Raw genomic sequence first — 19714 nt, 5'->3', positions numbered from 1 at the left:
ATTTTTGTGGCCTTTTACCTACTTTTTCGGGGAGGTGGGGGAGGGTGAGTGGCCCTCAAAAGAAACAGATATTTCCGTGTGAGGTAAGATATTTTGAAGGCTATTTATTAAATGGTTCTATTATTAAACTAAAAATGTTAATTCTCAGTTTCTAATTTGATTTGGGAGTACAGTTATTTTTCCTGTATCTAAGACATTTATTTCTGAATACTTTTTAACTTGGATCATTTTTACTTCACTATAATAGCCGTGTTCCACTCCCTTTGTGGATTTTGAGAGATTGTTTCCATTTTAAATATAGTGAGTCATGAAGTCCCAAACAGGGTCCTCTATAATATGGGGTTCTGGCAGCAGAGAGGAAGGAAGAGGCCCCAGGGTTTTGTTGACTCATCCCAGGTGCCTCTCTGATTTCATGGTTCTTTCTCCTGAGAACAAGACCCTGAAACGTGCCTGGAACAGCCAGGGTCAAGTATAGGAGCAGGCGATGCTGTTCCTGGATTTCACTGTAGAAATGTGCGGTAGGCTCTCATAAAGGAGAATATCTTTGAAGTTATTGACAAGTTTGGGTAATGATCTGAGTATTTTTAAAGATCATAAGGTGGACTCATTGACACCATAGGTTCACAGTCCTTTTTTTATAGACTGGATGTACGGAGCACTGTGTGATTCTGTACCTGAAAATACTCCTGGTGTTGGTTTGATTCAGATTTTATCTTCTTTATTTGAATGATTTTGTTATGAGTAATAAATGAGAGCTAATACTTAGGTAGTGTCTTGTATATATTAGATATTAACCTCTCATTCTCATAATACCACTGAGAGATAGACACTGCTATTCCCCCTATTTTATAGGTGGCAATATTGGAACAGAGAGGTTAAGCCACTTACTGAAGGTCACACAGCTCTGAGATGACAAAACGAGGCTCTCTGTTGTTAACTGCTTTGCTGAAATGACCTTCTGGCCAGATTGTTAAGGTCTGGTATTAAATACCAGGTTTCAAAAAAGGAAGGAAGGAATTAATTAGTGATAGTATAAGCCAGTTTAGATATACAGTTGAACCTTGAACAACACGCGGTTGAATTGTGAGGGTCCACTTATATGTGGATTTTTTTCCAATAGTAAATAGTATTACCGATCTGCAGTGGGTTGAATCTACGGATATGGAACCGTGGATGCGGACGAACCACGTGGATACGGAAGAACTACGTATATGGGGGTAGGGGGGAGTATAAGTTATACGTGGATTTTTGACTGCAAGGATATTCGGCACCTCTAACCCCCGAGTTGTTTAAGAGGCAACTGTATACTCATTAGCCACTTAAATATTTTTCTAATGCTTAAGCTTCGTGAAATATTTTTCTAACGCTTAAGCTTCGTGTCTTTTTTCATGATTTAAAGTAAGAGCAAGTGTATATCTTAAGTTTCTTGATTAAGGATCAATATTTTTTGATGCGCCTCCTATATCAGTGTGTCATTTTTCTTGAGGATAAACCAAACATTTGTAGTTAAGCTGTAAGCTGCCTAAAAGTGGAAGGATGATTTAGCCTTAATGTGAATGCACCAAGCTGGGTGTAGAATGTAAAAACTAGATAAATAGATAAACAAACAAATGAATAAATGAAATGAAACAGGAAATCATTTTTTATCTGCCTGAATACGTGAGGGCTGTCGATTCTTTTTGTTTATTTCTTTAATATTTTTGCTGCTCTTCCTAAATGAATCATTTTGTGAAACAGTGGGCAGGATAAAGAGAATGCACGTTAGAGTTTTGTGTGTTGTTACAAATTTTTTTTAGAGGGCAGTTTTTGCGGCACGTGGTCTTCGGGGGTTGAGCAAGTAGGTAATTGTGAGTTTGTTGCTGAGCCGTGGTGACACGGGACTGTCACATCCACCGGGCTGGGCTGTGGGACTTCCACACCGCAGGGACAGTCTGGCGGCCTTTCTCTTTGTAAGCCACGTCCTTCCTCTTATGACTGTGGGTGACAACCTCAGAGGACCTCCTCACCGCCCCCCCACCCACCCACTTGTTTCCCTGCTTCTAATTGAAAACTCTTGTCTCTGGAAAAGAATGCTAATTAGCTCCGGGCAGTCCTGTCGTGCATTCCAGACCCCCTGGCAGCTGTGATTTTGTTTTCCACTTAGCCAATGTATGAGAATCATTTTCAGAGCATTTCCAATTGGAAAGCCTTCTTTTTTCTTTTCAATCCAAATTGTTGTTGTCTTGGAAATGTTTGGTTTTTGTAACAAAGCATTCGGGGGACATTGTGAAAATATGAACTGTTAAAAAATGTTTTGGTTTTTAGTGTCTGCTCTCAACTCTGTGAGGGGTGTCTTCAAAGTTTGAGCCGGGCGGGTTTAATATTCCTGTGCAGTGCAGGATGCAGGCCAATCAGCTGATCTCAGTCTGCAGGGTAGAGACGCTCACATCCCCGGGAGGCTTTCTTTTTTTTTTTTTTTTTGCATTGTTTTCTTGCCTCCTGGCTCTCCCTTTCTGGAACTTCTGCTGTTTAGCCAGGTGAAAACAAAGCATAAATTCTGGTTTATCGGTTAGCCTTTGACTCCCTCCCAGAGGGCACTGACGGGCAGAGGGGGCTGCTGTCGGGTCGCGCTGTCGCTGTCCTTGCTCTGTAGAGATGCAGCCGTAGGTCTTCATGGCACAGCCGGCATGGGCTGTCTGCATGGGAGGATGCTCTCTCAGGAGCCAGAAGGCATTTGGTGCTCTCCGAGTATTTTAAGAAACTTCTGTTTCTTTGTGGAACGTGTCAGGAGGTAGAATTATCATGAGAATACCTTCCCGATGATGTCTGCTTTGTGGAAAATAAAGCGCAAGCCCAGGATTGAAAACAGTGGCAAGTCCGGTGATTCTGTATATCGGACGCTTCACCTGGTGAGCACTGTTTGAATTCTATCTTGCTAGCCTTTGTGTATGTTACGACTTTCTAGCTGATTTGTTTCCCAGTTCAAATGATGGTGATATGCTTGTCCCATGTCTCCATATTGCAGCCTTCTGCCCTTTAGATCCCCTTGTGGACAGAGAATATACATTTTAACATGGGAGTGGGGGGCATCAGTAGTTGGAGTGAAGTCGAGTTTGCCAAGAATCTTTACACATATCTGTTTTTTCATTTCTAAATGACAGAAAGGTGGGTTGTTATTATTATTTTTAAAATTAATCGTCACTTGAATGTTTCCCTTTTTCTTTTGGGTGTTGAGATTTTGAACATGTTTGTGTTACATGTGTGATAAGTCTCCCCATCTCCACCTCCAAACGGGTAGCCTAAGTATTCAGCAAGCAAGTGTTGAGATTTTGAACATGTTTGTGTTACATGTGTGATAAGTCTCCCCATCTCCACCTCCGAACGGGTAGCCTAAGTATTCAGCAAGAAGAATGTTCAACTTGCCTCCTATAAAGTTTTAAGTGCTTTTGACTTTATTTCTGCTTACTTGTGAAGCAGGTGGATTTACATGTGTTGGCCCAGGGAATGTATTAATGATTTAATGTCAACTGACCTATATTGTGTATGCCAATTCCTATGGTAACTGTTGCCTCTTTAATAAGAAAAATTTTTAGTGGGTTAAGGGGGAGGAATAATTTAAAATCAAGTTAAACCATTTAATAGTTAAATATTAATATCAGAGTCTGTTGACTGTTAGATTTCGTGTCACTTAATGAAATTGAACTTGGACAGTGAGTACACGTGATTTACTCAAGCAAGCCTTTATCCTTATGGAATGTTTCTTCTTCAAAGTTTGTTCAAAAGGAGACCAAAAAGATGCCAGAGAACTATAGGGGTTATCATTGTATATGAGGGTCTCTGAAATTATGGAATATGTTACTTTGGTGTTTGTTTCCCAAAAAAGCTTAAATAAAGGCTATAAGATTTCAGGCCACTCTGGCCCCTTTTAAATCTGTGGGAAGTGTTAAATCGGTCAGACTCAAAGGACAGTTTTAGAACTCTGAACTCATCCCGAGATAGAAATTGCCTTTAGTGGTTGCATAACAGGAAGAGCTTTAACAGCTGGGTAGCTTGGGTTGGTAGTGTGTACTTGAAAGCCTACCCCCCTCTTTTTGTACTTTCTTTTCATCTTCCACAGGAAGAAAGTGATATTATAAACATTGAACTTCATGCAGACCTCAGTAAACGAGCCCATTTCCTCCTTCAGTTGTCATGTTCATTTCTGTACGTTGGGTGGGTAACTCTTCATCCTGACAGTAGAACAGCTCTGCTACCCTTTAACAGTTTTAACTGGCAGCTCTGAAATGCCCATAAGCGCTTTTTGTGTCCATGGTGACTGATGGCAGTCCTCAAACGGGGAGAGGTTTGGACTTGGAGAAACTGTGTCTGTCTTCTTCTTTCCAGCAATCCTTTGCTACTTGTACCGATTCCAGGAAACTTGGCTTTTAGGAGCTATGTTGAGGACCTCTCATGGCAGCTTTCTGGGCTACAGTGCTTGATGTGCAAATGACCAGAATGCCATGTATCACTCAGTGGTAGAGTGAGGAAAGCACTGCACTCAGCTCCTTCTACATCCTATATCCTGGCCAAGCTACATGGAGAAGCTCCTAATGGGTTTTTTTAAATTAATTTTTATTGGAGCATAGTTGCTTTACAATATTGTGTTAGTTTCTACCGTACAGCAAAGTGAATCAGCTATACGAATCCATATATCCCCTCTTTTTTGGATTTCCTTCCCATTAAGGTCACCACAGAGCACTGAGTAGCGTTCCCTGAGCTATACAGTACATTCTCACTAGTTATCTATTTTATACATAGTATCAATAGTGTATGTATGTCAATTCCAATCTTCCAGTTCATCTCCCCCCGCCGACCCCAGGTCCTAATAGGTTTTGATGCAAACAAGTTTGGCCACAGTATGGGGGCAGGGGGACTTAAAAACTGGGCCACAACATGTAAAATCTCTAGGTTAGAGGTATTCTAAAGGCGACCTGCATTTCCTTTTTTGGGGGGTAATATTTTAGTAAAACAAAATTCTCAAACTTGATGATATCCTTTGAAGTTGTTTCCAAGCAAAAATTTCATTAAGGGCCTTATAAGTAACACCCCTTGATGATATATACAATATAACTTGTTATTCTTTTTGTTTGTTTATTTATTTTATTAAATTTATTTATTATTTATTTAGATAACATGGAATGGACAGTAAAAAGATTATGTCCATATTGACCCAGTTCCTTGATAAACCTGAGAGTTTATAACTTGAATCAGAGAAGGGGCTTGCCAGTGGAGAAACTGCTTCCCCCCCACCCCCCGATAAATCTATCTTAGCTTAGGAAGACTGTGTCTTATAAGGAAGGGATGCCTAAGGCTCTGAACTCTCAGAAGAGGACTCAAGGATATTTTTAGGTATCCCCTGGAATGCTAAAGGTATTTCCTAATATAATCCAGGACTTGGCTCGGGAGGGATGTGCCAGGAAGAAGGTGGGGAGCCTGGCTGTTTGACGGGGGGTTGGGTAGGAGATGGCTAGGTGTAGAGCACTAGAGCCCTGGCCCTCATCTCACTAACCTGAGCTTTCCCTGAGTTTTTCCCTGAGCTTAAAACTCAGAATACTGAACCTTAGAGGTGGTGGACTTGACATAGGCAAAGTCAGGAACCCTACTCACACTCTTAAAAATGGAAACCTTAAAGTATTTATCGTGAAACGGAGGGAACGAAAACCCAGAAACTCCATGTCATGCCTTTCATTATTCAAGCCAGATGTTGCTGAGAATGGCAACAAGTCAGCGTGGTGCAAATTGGGAGCACAAAGGGAAATGTCTTTTGAATTTCCTGCGTTTGATATGTCAGAGTCCCAAGGTTATAACTTGCCTTTTTCTTAAAGTGTGGGACATCCTTGGTGTAATCTGTGAGGACATTGGAGTTCTCATGGCAACTTGTCTAAATGATAAAACTGCAGAAAGGTCTCCTGTGTCTCTGATGGGAATATGGGAATGGATTTAGGTATCATGAGTAACAGCTATGTTATTAATTTGTATGTAAATGACAGGCAGCTGTGGTTATTGTTGGGACATTTAGAAAAGCATTGTTTAAGCGAAGGTGCCAGTTATACATTTGTTGTTTTGATGAGTGACAAATCAAAGTGACAGAGGAGAGTTTGGGATTAGCTGGAGGGCAGGGCACTTAAGCTGTCAGCTGTTATCACACTGTCTTTCCTTGGGATTTTCGTTTGGTGAGGCACAACCCCACTTCCATGATGTCTATGTTATAATGCAGTTGCCTTTTACAGTTATCATGAGATCATCTAAAAGGCGTGTGGACATTTTTGTTAAAATGGACCTACTTGTTCCTTTTTAATTATTAGGACAAAGCCATATTTAACTGTTTTTATTGAATGATGACACTGAGTTTGTAAAACCCTAACATAACTAAATCAAACTGTTTAGTTTATTTCTACTGAAACAGGCTGTGATTAAAAAAAGTAGTTTTTCTTTTTTAACAGCCTTATTGGGTTATAAGTCACATGCTTTACAGTTCAGCCCATTTGGGTGAGTTTTTCAGCAGTCACCAAAGGGAGAATTCTTTGTGGGGATAGTCAGTGTCTGACACACTGATTCCGTAGGGAACATTTGACAGTGCCACTGACAGGTAACTAATACATCCCGGCATATAAGACCAGGATCTGTGCTAGCAATAAATAAGCTGTGTAACCATAAGAAAATTGGATCAATAATTACGTGGATTTGGGTCCTGGCTCTGCTCTTTCCTGTCATGACATTGCTGCTAATGCATCCTTGTTAAGTTCTGATTTCCCATGTCCTTGTCCTGTCTTTATTCCGGGCTTCCTTCCCTTTGGGCTATGCTAATGAGGGAAAGGCAATATGCTAATGAGGAGAAGGCATGCTAATGTTAGCTACCTTCCTCTGTGTTTAAGAATTACCCCCATGGGATACACTTGGTTTGGTTCCTCTGCCTACCACGAAATGCCAGCCTTGACTTTCAGCTCTTGGCACCAACAGTTGTTTTCGGAAGGATGGTCTTCTCAGGATGTTCACTTTCAAGAGTGAGCAGGTGGGATACCCACCTACTCACTCCTGAAAGTAATCCTTTATCTGCACAGGTCTGTATTGGAAATACTTTGTGCCTAGGGGTGAATTGGACAATAGAAACAGGGAAGAGCAGTCCAAGAAGATATGCAAGGAGATATGCATGAGATATTTGCAGAGTGGTACATTCGAACAAATACTAATAAATTAATAAACTAGATGTTGTGCTACAAAATAGCCTTTGGAGTAATACCATAGAGAGCTTTAAAAAAATGCTAACACTTGCACATCCCGTCCTAGAGATTCGGATCGAATTGATCTGGATGGTGCACTGGGCACTGGGAGGTTTAAAAACTCCCCAGGTAATTCCTACATGCAACCAGGGTGGGGAATTACTGATTCCACAGGATTTTCAGTGGTCCATCTTCAACCCTTGCTTTGAAGAACTGTTTTGCATAACTTGAAAAGTTGGAATTTTAGAATTCTAGATTCCCAAACTTCCACCTGAATCATCCTGGACAGAGATTGGGTGGGGAGTGAGCTCTCCTATTGAGGTCTTTTTCAGGGGTCAATGCCCCTTAGTTTTAGTTGGAGGAGGGGGGAGGTGGTGGGTGCTGGTGGTGGTGGAATCTTTCTGCCTTGGAGAAGTTGGAGAGACAGAAACTTAAAAAATATATATATATGTGTATATATATATATATATATGTATATGTATATATGTATATATATATATCTGTTGTTATCTAGAGAGTTGCCTCCGTGTCAACTTTTAATAGAGACAGAAGACTCTGCTTATAAAATCATCTTCCAGCTTTGCAAAGTAAATATGTATAGTGCAGTGAACTGAGAGTCTGATAATGAATTACCCTTGTATTTTGGGTGAAATGCACTTGTCCGTATCTTCCTCTCCTCATTGGAGAGCTTCTTGCAGAGTAATTAAGGACACAGGCTTTGAGCCATGCTGCCTGGTTCAGATCTGAGCTGTGCAATCTTGGATGAGTTACTTAACCTCTCCTGGCCTCTGTTGTCTCGACTGTAAAATAGGAATGATAATAGCCCTCACTTACCAAGTGGGAGGATTAAATGAATCAGACCAGTGCCTGGCATGCAGTGATCATTCAGTATATGTCAGCAGTTGTTATTATGGTTGTTATGAGCATTCAGTGAGCTCTCAGATGTGTGGAGCAATTTGGGGAAACGAGAGATGTGATTCATGTGTGGCAGTTCATTAACCAGGAAGAACATCTTTAGGAGGGACAGATGTCAGACAAGTCTCTCTAGTGAGGGATAACTTCGTCTGTCTTGCCTTTTCATCTGTGCTCTGAAGAGCACGGAACAGGTGGCCGCATTTTGCCGCAGTCTGCACGAGATGAACTCCTCTGACCCGAGCCCGTCCCCCCAGGACTCTGCCGGGCCTCAGCTGGCCACCATGAGACAGCTCACGGACGCCGATAAGCTGCGCAAGGTCATCTGTGAGCTCCTGGAGACGGAGCGCACCTATGTGAAAGTACGTCTTCTCCTGCCCTGCATCCTTCCTTCCGTCCTTCGGAAGGATGCAGGCTCTGTGTTGATACTGATTTTGACTAACAGCAAAGCCAGATCACGGTCTTGAAGGGTATCTTGGTCTCTCTATGGAATTTGGCCTTGATTCTGAATGTTACGATCTCCTTTTGTGTTTTAGGGAAGCATATCTATTCTTATAGCACTTCGTTGATATAAATAACTGATTGATTGACTCAGAAAGGAGATGATGGTGGATGTTAAGTGAACCTTCTGACCTTTCTAAATATGTTGTTGAGCTCATACTAAAATTGAATTCGTTTTTGACAAATTCAACTAGTAGTATCTTCACAATCTACTTTGAGTCTAGGCAGAAAGATATCAGGTCTGTTTTGTGTTATCATTTGTTCTGACATTTAGTTATATTCCTGAAACTATATCATTTGTTCCTATATAATTTATAATACATACAACTATTGTTTAAAAATGATTAAAGAAGACAATTTAAAAGTGATAAAAACTTTATTTAAAACTTTATTCATGAAGTGGACAGTCTCCTTTTGTAGAACTGTAAAATGGGACAGAAGGCAAGAAGCTTTCATAGGGTAAAGAATAAAGAACAAGGAAGAGACAAGTAGATAATACTTGATTGGCTGGGGCCACGTAGTCAACCTTGGTTGGGGTGAGAAGGCCCAGAGTTGGCCTGGCATTTGGAAATTGGCTGAGTGGATATACTACGTTCTGGTCAAGTGGTGTATTGACAGGCACACAAAAATGATCTAAATTTGGGTTTGCTGACCCGACACCCCAGGCAGAAATGGCTCCATCTTGGGCCTGGAAAGTTATTTCAACACTATATAATTCATAATATATTCCTATAACTATATAATTCATCTAATTATGATAATTGTATAATGATATACTCCTCTAACTGTATAATTTAGTTATGTTTAGTTCCATGTTACAATAGTATGATCTGTTTTAGTCTTTAAGTCAGAGGTCAGCAAGTTATGGTCCTTAGGCCAAATCCAGCTCTCTGCCTGTTTTTACAAATAAAGTTTTATTGGAACACAGCCACACACATTCACTTATGTATTATTTATGCCGCTTTCCTGTACAGCAGCAGAGTTAAATAGTTGCAACAGAGACCATATGGCCTGCAAAGTCTGAAATATCTTGAGAAAAGTTTGGCTCACTTCTGCCTCAATGGACCTCAGTGACGTAAAGACTGAAATGTTAGCATTTGGGACATAATTTTTTTTTCTTTAGATTCTTTATAGACTTTTAGATGTGCTAATCACATATTCTTTCAACCCTTAGGACTTAAACTGTCTCATGGAGAGATACCTAAAACCTCTTCAAAAAGAAACTTTTCTCACCCAAGATGAGGTATGGTGGCAATTGTCTGAACTTCGTGAGGGTCACACTATAGCTTGACTTGGTGAAGAGGAAGGACTGGGGAGTACACACAATACTGAAAGCATTTTGAATTCATTTAATTGTAATAAATAGATCAAATTATTGCCTGCGGAGCTCTTGGTGTGCACTTGGAGAGGAAGGAGGGAGCTGCCCCACCTTCTGGTGGTGGGAGCATTACCGTAATTTATAAATATGGGTAGAAAAACTTTGAAATCAGAAGCAAATAAAGGTTCTGCACACTAATGAAATACGGGGTTGATGAAATTCTTTTGCATTTTCCAGCTTGATGTGCTCTTTGGAAATTTAACTGAAATGGTAGAGTTTCAAGTAGAATTCCTTAAAACTCTAGAAGATGGAGTGAGATTGGTACCTGATCTGGAAAAGCTTGAGAAAGTTGATCAATTTAAGGTAAGTCTCATCCTCAAATAGTGTAAAGCTTCCTCTTAATGTCAAGGGTGGGCTATCCTATAGGTCAAGTCGAATCTCCTAATAACACATCGCAGGAGGCATTGTTGCCGTGGTCTTGAGTCTTCACTGAACTGCCAGTGGAGTCATTTCCTAAAGGGAGTCTGAGAGGGGAACGCACTGCATCTTGCTTTTCTGGCTGAGGTAGAACCAGTGCCACTGACTTGCATTAAACTGGTGTATCTGCTGACTTCTGCTTTGGAAGATGTGCCTACCTTTTGTTCTGTTTATGTAGGGGCCTTTAATACTTGCTACTAACAAATTAGACTAGCACTCTTGGTTTTCCAATAAACAAATTAACTTATCTTGTTCTGGGAAACTGGTTAATGGAAGTGCTTATCAATTATCTAGGAGGAAGACAATCTTCCAGCACACAATGTCCTTGTAGCCTTTTTTTTTTTAATTTATTTATTTTTTAATTTATTTTATTTTTGGCTGCGTTGGGTCTTTGTTGCTGTGCGTGGGCTTTTCTCTAGTTGCAGCGAGCGGGGGCTACTCTTCACTGCAGTGCACAGGCTTCTCATTGCGGTGGCTTCTCTTGTTGCGGAGCACAGGCTCTAGGCGCGCAGGCTTCAGTAGTTGCGGTGCACTGGCTCAGTAGTGGCTCCCGGGCTCTAGTGCGCAGGCTCAGTAGTTGCGGCGCACGGGCTTAGTTACTCCATGGCATGTGGGATCTTCCCAGACCAGGGCTTGAGCCCGTGTCCCCTGCATTGACAGGAGGATTCTTAACCACTACACCACCAGGGAAGCCATGTCCTTGTAGCCTTAGTGAGGATTTATGACTAGTACCTCAGTGAGGATGCTGACAGCTTGTCTCCTTCTCCTTGGTTGGCTTTCCCTTATTGCAGAAATTTCCTGTGCTGTGTTTCTGATTGACAAGGGTTCACTGATTTGTGCACAATGGTGTTGGCTTACATGTCACCCTCATGTACTTTTAAAAAACAGATTAATTGAGGTACAATTGATAGACAATACACTACATATATTTAAAGTGTACAGTTTGATGAATTTTGACATACATGTACACCTGTGAAACCATCACTTCAATCAGGATAATGAACATAATATCACCCCTAATTGTTGTTCCTGCTCTTTCGTGATTCCTCTCTCCTTCCTCTTTACGGCTGCCTCTTAGCCACGGGCAACTATGTCTGCTTTCTGTGACTACAGATTAGTTAGCATTCTGGAATTTTATATAAATGGAAACATATAGCATGTACACTTTTTTATGTGGTATCGTTTACTGTGTAATTATATTGAGTTCCATCCCTGTTGTTACATATACCCATGATTATTTTTTATTGCTGAGTAGTGTTCCATTGTGTGGATGCACTGCACTTTGTGATCCTTTCCCCTTTCTTGGGCATTTGGGTTTTTTCCAGTTTTTGGTGATTACACGTAAAGCTGCTGTGAACATTTATGTACAAGTTTTAGTATGAATATATGCTTCCATTTCTCTTGGGTAAATACCTAGGAATGGAATGGTTAGGTCATATGGTAAGTGTATGTTTAACGTTTTAAGAAACAGTGGAACTATTTTCCAAACCGGTTCCAGTGTACAGTCCCACCAGCTGTTCGTCCTCATTCTTACAACAAGGTCGGGTCACTCTTGAATTTTAGCCATTTTAGCAGGTAGATGGTGGCACTTCATTGTGGCTTTAATTTTAGTTTCTCTAATGACATGACTATGAGTATCTTTCTATGTGCTAATTTGCTTTCAATATATCCTCTTTGGTGAAGTGTCTTTTCAAATCATTTGCCCATTTATTATATTGGATTGTTTTCTTATTGTTGAGTTTTGAGAGTTCTTTGGAAATTTTGTGTATGAGCCCTTTACCGACATATGATTTGTAAATATTTTCTCCTTGTCATACAGTATCTCCCAAAGAGAAGTTTTTTTTTTTAAGTTGATTTCTTTTTTTTTAATTGAGTAGAGTTGATTTACAATGTTATGTTAGTTTCAGGTGTATAGCAGAGTGATTCAGTTACACACATACATACGTATACGTCTGTTCTTTTTCAGAGTCTTTTCCCTTATAGGGTTATTACAAAATATTGAGTATAGTTCCCTGTGCTATACAATAGGTCCTTGTTGGTTATATATTTTATATACGGTAGTATGCATATGTTAATCCCAACCTCCTAATTTATCCCTCCCCTGAGAAGTTTTTATTTTTTAATGAAATCCAAGTTTTCAAATTTTTTCTCTTTTGGGTCATACTTTTGCTGTCTTATCTATGAACTCTTTGCCTAAACCAGGGTCATAAAGATTTTCTCCTAAAAGTTTCATAATTTGGGGATTTATATTTAGGTCTCTGATCTGGTGTGAATCAAAGTCAATTTTTTTGCATATGAATATTTAATGTTTCTAGCACTATTTTTTGAAATGACTATCCTTCAGTCCTTTTCCACTGAATTGCTTTTGTGCTTGTGTTGAACTTGGGTTCAGTTGTCCATATAGGTGGGAACCCTCATACACTTTGACTCTCTTCTAACACTTGCAGAAACCTGGCTGTGTAATGTTAGTATGTATACAGGTTTGTAGGATGAGATGAAGACTACCCCTTCGATATATTTTTGTGTGTCATCTCTTTACAGTCCCTCTGCAACAGGAGTCATTTAGAATGCACACACATATTCATACACATAAGCATATGGACATATATTCATGTATAGTTCTCTATTTTTATTTGGATGTAATTTTAGACTTACAGAAAGGTTGCAAGGATAGTATAAAGAATTCCCAGATAGCCTTCTCCCAGCCTTCTTCCAAATGTTAACACATTTGCTTTATCCTTTCTCTCCCTACCTATTTCCTTTATGTGTGTGTGTGTGTGTGTGTGTGTGTGTGTGTGTGTGTGTGTGTTTCTCTGTATATAGAATATCATTGTTTTCTCTGAACCATTTAAGTGTAAGTTGCAGGCATAATATCCCTTTAACCCTAACTACTGCATATAGTTCATTTTTTGTGTGTTCAGAAATTGCTTGTGTTAGTTCGTTTTTCTTCTCTTCAGGGTAGTTGGTCATACTGTCCATTTGAAGTACAGTGTGGTTCATTGATAAATTAATTGATAGGATATTAGAACACCATGATAAGGGCCAGTAGTTTGTCAGTTAATCAAAAAGTTGCTTAATGTGGAACATAATAAAAATGCGGACAGACCGGAAAACATTTGGTTTTAATCTAAAATATCTAACATTCATTATATTCATGTAGCAGGCTTTTGCTGTGAGTCCAGTTCTTTGCGTTTAGAGTCAGTTGATCACTTCAGGAGAGTTTAGTTATCAGAACGGTGATATGAACATAACTGTGTTGTGAGCAGAGTTCTTCTAGGGAGGGGTTGGTGCGTGATCCTTTTAGCAAGTTTACTCTAAGCAGTCAGTGCTGTAAATTCCATTTAAGTGGAACTTTCTTCCCCGACCTTCATTTCACTAATTTAGTGCCTCATCTGACCCTCTCCATTCCATCTGTCAGACATGACAACTGGTGCATGTTCAATAGTCTTGGCCCCGGGGCTGCTCTCTGGCACTTCTGAGTTGGCTTCTGGACAGTCAGCGTTCACTCTTAAACCTGTTGCTGTTGGTTTCCGCCATTGCTACTTCATTTAAATCCTAATTATGTATTTGTCAAAAAATATAAACACTTGTTAAAATATTCAAATTGTGTTGCCTAAGACAGGATTAGAAAAAAATTGGTCCTGAGGTCAAATAAGTTTTGATAAAATTTCCCCTTGGAAGTTTGCAGTGTCCGTCAGCCAGTGAGAGGCTCTGGGAAGTCCTGCAGAAGAGAAACACAGGGGAAATGCAGCCTTTGTGTAGAAACCCCTCATGTTTGTGCACACTTTGTGCTCTGAGATCATTTTTTAAGGCTGGAAGAACAAATGAATACCTTAATGTTCTGTCTGTGTCTGCTGTATGGTATGTGCCTAGTAAATATAAAGTTAAAGAAATGAATGGCTTGATATGGCTAAAGTAAGACGTTACAATTCGAGCTTTTTCTTCTATAGTTTTTCTCATTTGATTGTTGAATATAGCTCAAAGGATGACTATACCTACAGAGTCAGACTGCCCCTCCCAAAACCCTCTCGGTCAAGGGGGGGAGGTTTGGGGAGGGATGGGGCTTGAGAAGTAAAGGAGGAAAAGTACAACATGTAGGGAAATAATTTAGGCCTCTAATTACCAGTTATGTGTGGTTCATAATAAACCTTTTTTGTTTTTAATATTCTATCAGATTTCTCTACATTGTTCATTCAATAAAGTGCACTTTGTGGAACCCAATTTATCACTCAAATCCAAAACACACATACATGGAGTCTAAAAAAAAAAAAAGTGGTTCTGAAGAACCTAGGGGCAGGACAGGAATAAAGACGCAGATGTAGAGAATGGACTTGAGGACACGGGGCGGGGGAAGGGTAAGCCGGGACGAAGTGAGAGAGTGGCGTGGACATATATACACTACCAAATGTAAAACAGATAGCTAGTGGGAAGCAGCCACATAGCACAGGGAGATCAGCTCGGTACTTTGTGACCACCTAGAGGGGTGGGATAGGGAGGATGGGAGGGAGACGTAAGAGGGAGGAGATATGGGGATATGTTTATATGTATAGCTTCTTTTTTTGCTTTGAACATACGTTTTAAATTTTAAATTTAAATAAGCAGTAGCTCTTTCTGAACTAGAATAGATCATTGTGAAACCTCATAGATACTTTTCTGAGGCCTGTTACATATATTTCTATAAAATGTGTAAGATAAAAAGTATCCCACCTCAGGCATATTAAATTCCTAATAGGGAAAGTCTCCACCTAGTTTTGATCCTGTTGGGGCAGAGGGTATGGCCTGGGAGACAGTACTAATTCCTTAGTTGAGTCTATTTCTTATGTTCTTATCTATTCCTGCTAGAAGAGAGCATGGCATTGGAGAGGGTGGAGTTAGTGATGTGTTTTCTATTTCGGGAGATATATGCGTTTCCTGCCTTTATTTGGTTTGTCACTTCTACCTCCCAACAGGAACTAATGAGAGAATTCAGATTTCTGTCTTTTCCAAAATGCCGTATCTACTTTCTCGGTAACATTCAAACATCCCAGATAGGTCACTGAAAGACACAAGCCTGGAAAACCAGTGACATCTTGACTGTAATTACCGAGAAAGCCAAATCCAGCATCTATTACACCAACATGTAAACCCACACACTTTCCCATAGGCCATCAGTGAGCTGAGACAGGCTGTGACAGGTGTCAGTGGTGCTGATTTGTGGGGAGAGTCAGGCAGCTGCGAGCTCCCTGCTATATCCTGCTGATATTTCCACATGAGGAGGACCCTAACCTAACTGCATTGTTTCTTGTTAAATCCAGAAGGTGCTCTTCTCTCTGGGGGGATCCTTTCTGTATTATGCCGACCGCTTCAAGCTCTACAGTGCCTTCTGTGCTAGCCACACGAAGGTCCCCAAGGTTCTGGTGAAAGGTAAGGCCTGGGAGGACTGGGTAGCAGGTGGGCCTGTTCATTGTCAGTTCACATCTGTGTGGCCAACTGTGGTTGGGGGCTTTTGGACAGAAATCGGAGTCATTGTTGTGCCGGATGGATGTTCCAACATGCCACAAATTAAGGGTATGGTTGTTCCTCGGTATCTGTGGGGGATTGGTTCCAGGACCTGCCCCCCCACCCCCGCATGGATACCAAAATTCGAGGATGCTCAAGTCTGTTATATAAAACGCATAGTGTGTGCGTATAACCTGTGCACATCCTCCCATATACTTTAAATCATCTCTAGATTATTTATAATACCTAATAAAATATAAGTGCCATGTAAATAGCTGTCCGTGTGCAGTGTATTCAAGTTTTGCTTTTTGGAACTTTCTGGAATTTTTTTTTCCCAGATATATCCTATCCATGGTGAGTTGAATTCACAATGCAGAACCTGTGGATAGAACCTGTAGATACGGGGGCCCGACTGTACTGAGAAATGAAATGCATTATATCTTGAATTAACAGTTTTGTCAATTTTCTTACCATCAACGTTTTGACTCAGTTATTTGGGGCCAGAATTGATGAGTCATTTTGCAATTATGCAGAAACGTAGGGAGTTTAGAATTCCCCTGCTTTATTTCTACTTTTCATTAATTTTGTTATAACCTACCACACTTCATATACCTTTTTCTGGCATTTCATTTTTCCCTCACCTATTTTTGTTCTCAGGTGTGTGCTAATAGTCACCACCATCACTACTAAAATTGTTTCAATTATTTACAAAAATCATTCCAGCTGTAATTATATTTTGCATGGAAAAGAACAGAATTTTTAGATTGGCAAGCTGCTGTTCCTAAGTGTTCTAGGAAGATGATGGGGTGTTCGGAGAGTCTCCAGAGAGTTGTTTCGCTTCCATAGTTCTGCATGTGACTGTTGATAGGTTCAAGGATTAGAGAAACATGTCCTTGGTAAACAGTAGAACCAATAGAAAGTTCGATTTCAAAGAATCTCTGGCAATCAGCCTGCTCTTCTTTAACACTTTACTGTGGCTGCCATGTAAACAGCTGCTGAATTTGTAAGTAATTTACTTATATTTATGTTTGTTGCCAAAGAGAACTAACTTGATTTAATTCAAAACGTATTATAATAAACATTAATACAACACAGGTCTCTGGACAACAAAAGATCCTGCCCCAGATAATGCCATACTTAATGATAGTCGTAGTCTAGGCAAAAGAGTTCTACTTCAGCACAAAAATTTAAAGGGAACCTGGGAATTTCCTTGTCCTGCTGTAGGACAAGGAAATTGTCCCGCTGTATGGCCTAGTCTGTGGTTTTGCACATGCTGAATTGGTCATATAGTTCTGTGTGTGTGCATCTTTTTAAACTTTAATTGAATGCTATGTTATGAGAGTTTTTAACATAACAGTGTTAGAGCACTTTGCTCTATGGTAAAATTATATACTCATGAGAGTTCTTAAAGCAATTGTGTTATTTTTAATCCTTTGATTAGATTAAATTCTGCCCCTATAGATTTTTAAAATTCAAAACCATTATTTGTTGCACCTGAAAAATATTAGAAAATCCTTCAAAACCATCCCTTAAGACATTAGGTGTGACCCACAATTTTCTAATGGCCAGATGTGCCAAGAAGATGAAGAGAACTCTTTGAGGACAAATAGCCTATGATTCTTAACAGACTCCCATCTAGGTTGCATGGGAGGGATGCCCTTTACCGCTCAAAGAGCTGAGAACCGTGCCCTCTTTTGCCCTGATGTGTGAAATACACTTGATGGGTTAAACGCACATGGACGTGTTTTTGGGCATGAGGACTTCAGGGGGAATTCCTAGGCCCCTTATGGGCATGGACCAAGACTTGGGATGTCCACGGAAGCTGCAGCCTCCGCATGCATCAGCTCTGGGCCTGGGCTCGCTTCCGAGGCCATGGGCTTCTTCTCAGTCACCTCATTCCCAGTCTTCTTTCCCTTCAAGGATTTGGTGGCTGGACCCGTGGAGTCTGATTGCTCTTAATGGGGCTTAAACAGATGAAAAGATTGTAGTCTTTCCAAGGCCTTCCCCACATGATTGCTGTTTTTCTTAATTGAATAAAGATACTGAGAAGAATCATGTTACAGTTTCATGGTGTCCTTTTATAACATCTTCTGTTCTTAGCTCACATTCCTAATTACTGGAGACGGAAATATATTTTTATCAGAAGCTTAAAAAATATATGCCTACAGTTAGTCACTTTGATATATTGTCCTTTCTTCTAACCATTCTTTGCCCTCACTTCAGCCTCTCTCTCTGCCATTTCTTTGCACCTGGAAGGCGTAAGTCGTGTCTTCCTAATTATCCACTGGCAGGTACCTTTGTAATTGTCTGGGGACCGACAACTCCCCAGGGCTGCTTTTCAGCCCCGCTGGGACACAGATAAATGCTCAGCTGGTGAGGAAGGTGCTGCCTGAGTTACCTTAGGTCAGATGTATGTTTCCCTCTGAAATAAATCCTAATAGCTCGTATCACCGAATTAACATAGAACAGATCTTAAAAGGCGTTCACTGCAGGGGATCAGCCTTACTCCACTTACCAGAGCTGCAAGGTGCCGCTGCTGCTTTTTATTTTCCTGCCTTTTCTCAAAAGAGGTTCTACGAGCAAGGAAATGCTTGAAGGATTAGAAAAACTGGCGTAAGGAGTGTTTTCAAACGTAGGCTTTCATATTATTCAGATATGGTGAGGCCAACAGATCAGGAGACAGTTGCCATCAGAAAGATAGTTTGTTACTCACGGCTCCCAAGAGAAGGGGGAGCACTACGCCATGCAGGGCCATGGGGGGAAGCACCACAGCCCACCAGGAGACAGGATGAGTGAGGGGGAAGACATGGGCAAGACCCTTTATTGTGGTTTCTGCAGGAAGGAGTGGGTGAGGCAGGGTAAACAGGTTTAGGATTGGGTAATTTGAATAATCTCAGCAGGCTCTGGGGTGGAGGGGCAGGGGAGATAGTGGCCTAGAAAACGCTAACAGAAGAGGGAAGGAGGCAGGTGGCTCTGCACTGGTTGGCTTGCATGTGAAAGGCATGCTTCCAACTGAGTCCTTTACCATCTAGGAAGTGGCTAGCTCTGAGATGGGCAGTTTCCCCAGGGTCTGTAAGGCCTCAGACGTCAAAGTATCAGAATAAGAAGACATTCTTAATGCAAGGACGATGAACAGCAGCCCCTGAAAGTCCATGTGTATGAGATTGACAGACTCTGCTATCCCTTAACTCACTGGGCCGCCCCTCAAATAAACAAATAAATCTGATGGACAGGCCCTTCCAGTTGTGCCTCTGAGCCCTCTTTCCCTCCTCTGACAACTCACTGGACTCTCAGTCCTGTGAAAAGGCACCTTGGAATTAGTGAGTGAAATTGTGAGAAAGGGAGTCATTTCGACATCCTGCCCAGACAACCTGTATTTAAACTCTTCCAGCCAAGATGGACGCGGCTTTCAAGGCGTTCCTGGATGCCCAGAACCCGAAGCAGCAACACTCGTCCACTCTGGAGTCTTACCTCATCAAGCCCATCCAGAGGATCCTCAAGTACCCGCTTCTGCTGAAGGAGCTTTTTGCTCTGACGGACGCGGAGAGTGAGGAACACTACCACTTGGATTGTGAGTCATGGGCCCCTGAGATCCGCTCCTTGCTCGGGTCTCCACGAGAGCCTTTAAACAGCCTTTTCATTTATTTCATGACCTGTTTTCTTCTAGTGGCCATCAAGACTATGAATAAGGTTGCAAGTCATATCAATGAAATGCAGAAAATCCATGAAGAATTTGGGGCTGTGTTTGACCAGCTGATTGCTGAACAGACTGGTGAGAAAAAAGAGGTAA

At 40.9% G+C, this 19714-nt stretch overlaps 1 protein-coding gene across 8 annotated transcripts in view; it reads left to right on the top strand.

Moving 5' to 3' along the window:
• TIAM1 (TIAM Rac1 associated GEF 1) overlaps positions 1-19714 on the top strand; it is a 398067-nt gene that overhangs the window by 355551 nt on the left and 22802 nt on the right. For 7 of the 8 annotated variants that reach the window (XM_067739312.1, XM_067739315.1, XM_067739313.1 and 4 more), the window contains 6 exons: positions 8333-8512; positions 9826-9894; positions 10207-10332; positions 15741-15849; positions 19316-19495; positions 19592-19710. In XM_067739312.1, the coding sequence (XP_067595413.1) occupies positions 8333-8512; positions 9826-9894; positions 10207-10332; positions 15741-15849; positions 19316-19495; positions 19592-19710 (783 nt within the window). Of the gene's footprint in view, positions 1-2502; positions 2889-8332; positions 8513-9825; positions 9895-10206; positions 10333-15740; positions 15850-19315; positions 19496-19591; positions 19711-19714 lie in introns of those variants that run through there. The other variant, XM_067739318.1, reaches the window with a different exon arrangement.

Source organism: Pseudorca crassidens, chromosome 5 (assembly GCF_039906515.1).
Source record: "Pseudorca crassidens isolate mPseCra1 chromosome 5, mPseCra1.hap1, whole genome shotgun sequence".
Lineage (NCBI taxonomy): Eukaryota > Metazoa > Chordata > Mammalia > Artiodactyla > Delphinidae > Pseudorca > Pseudorca crassidens.
This window is presented reverse-complemented; position numbering and strand designations above follow the sequence as displayed.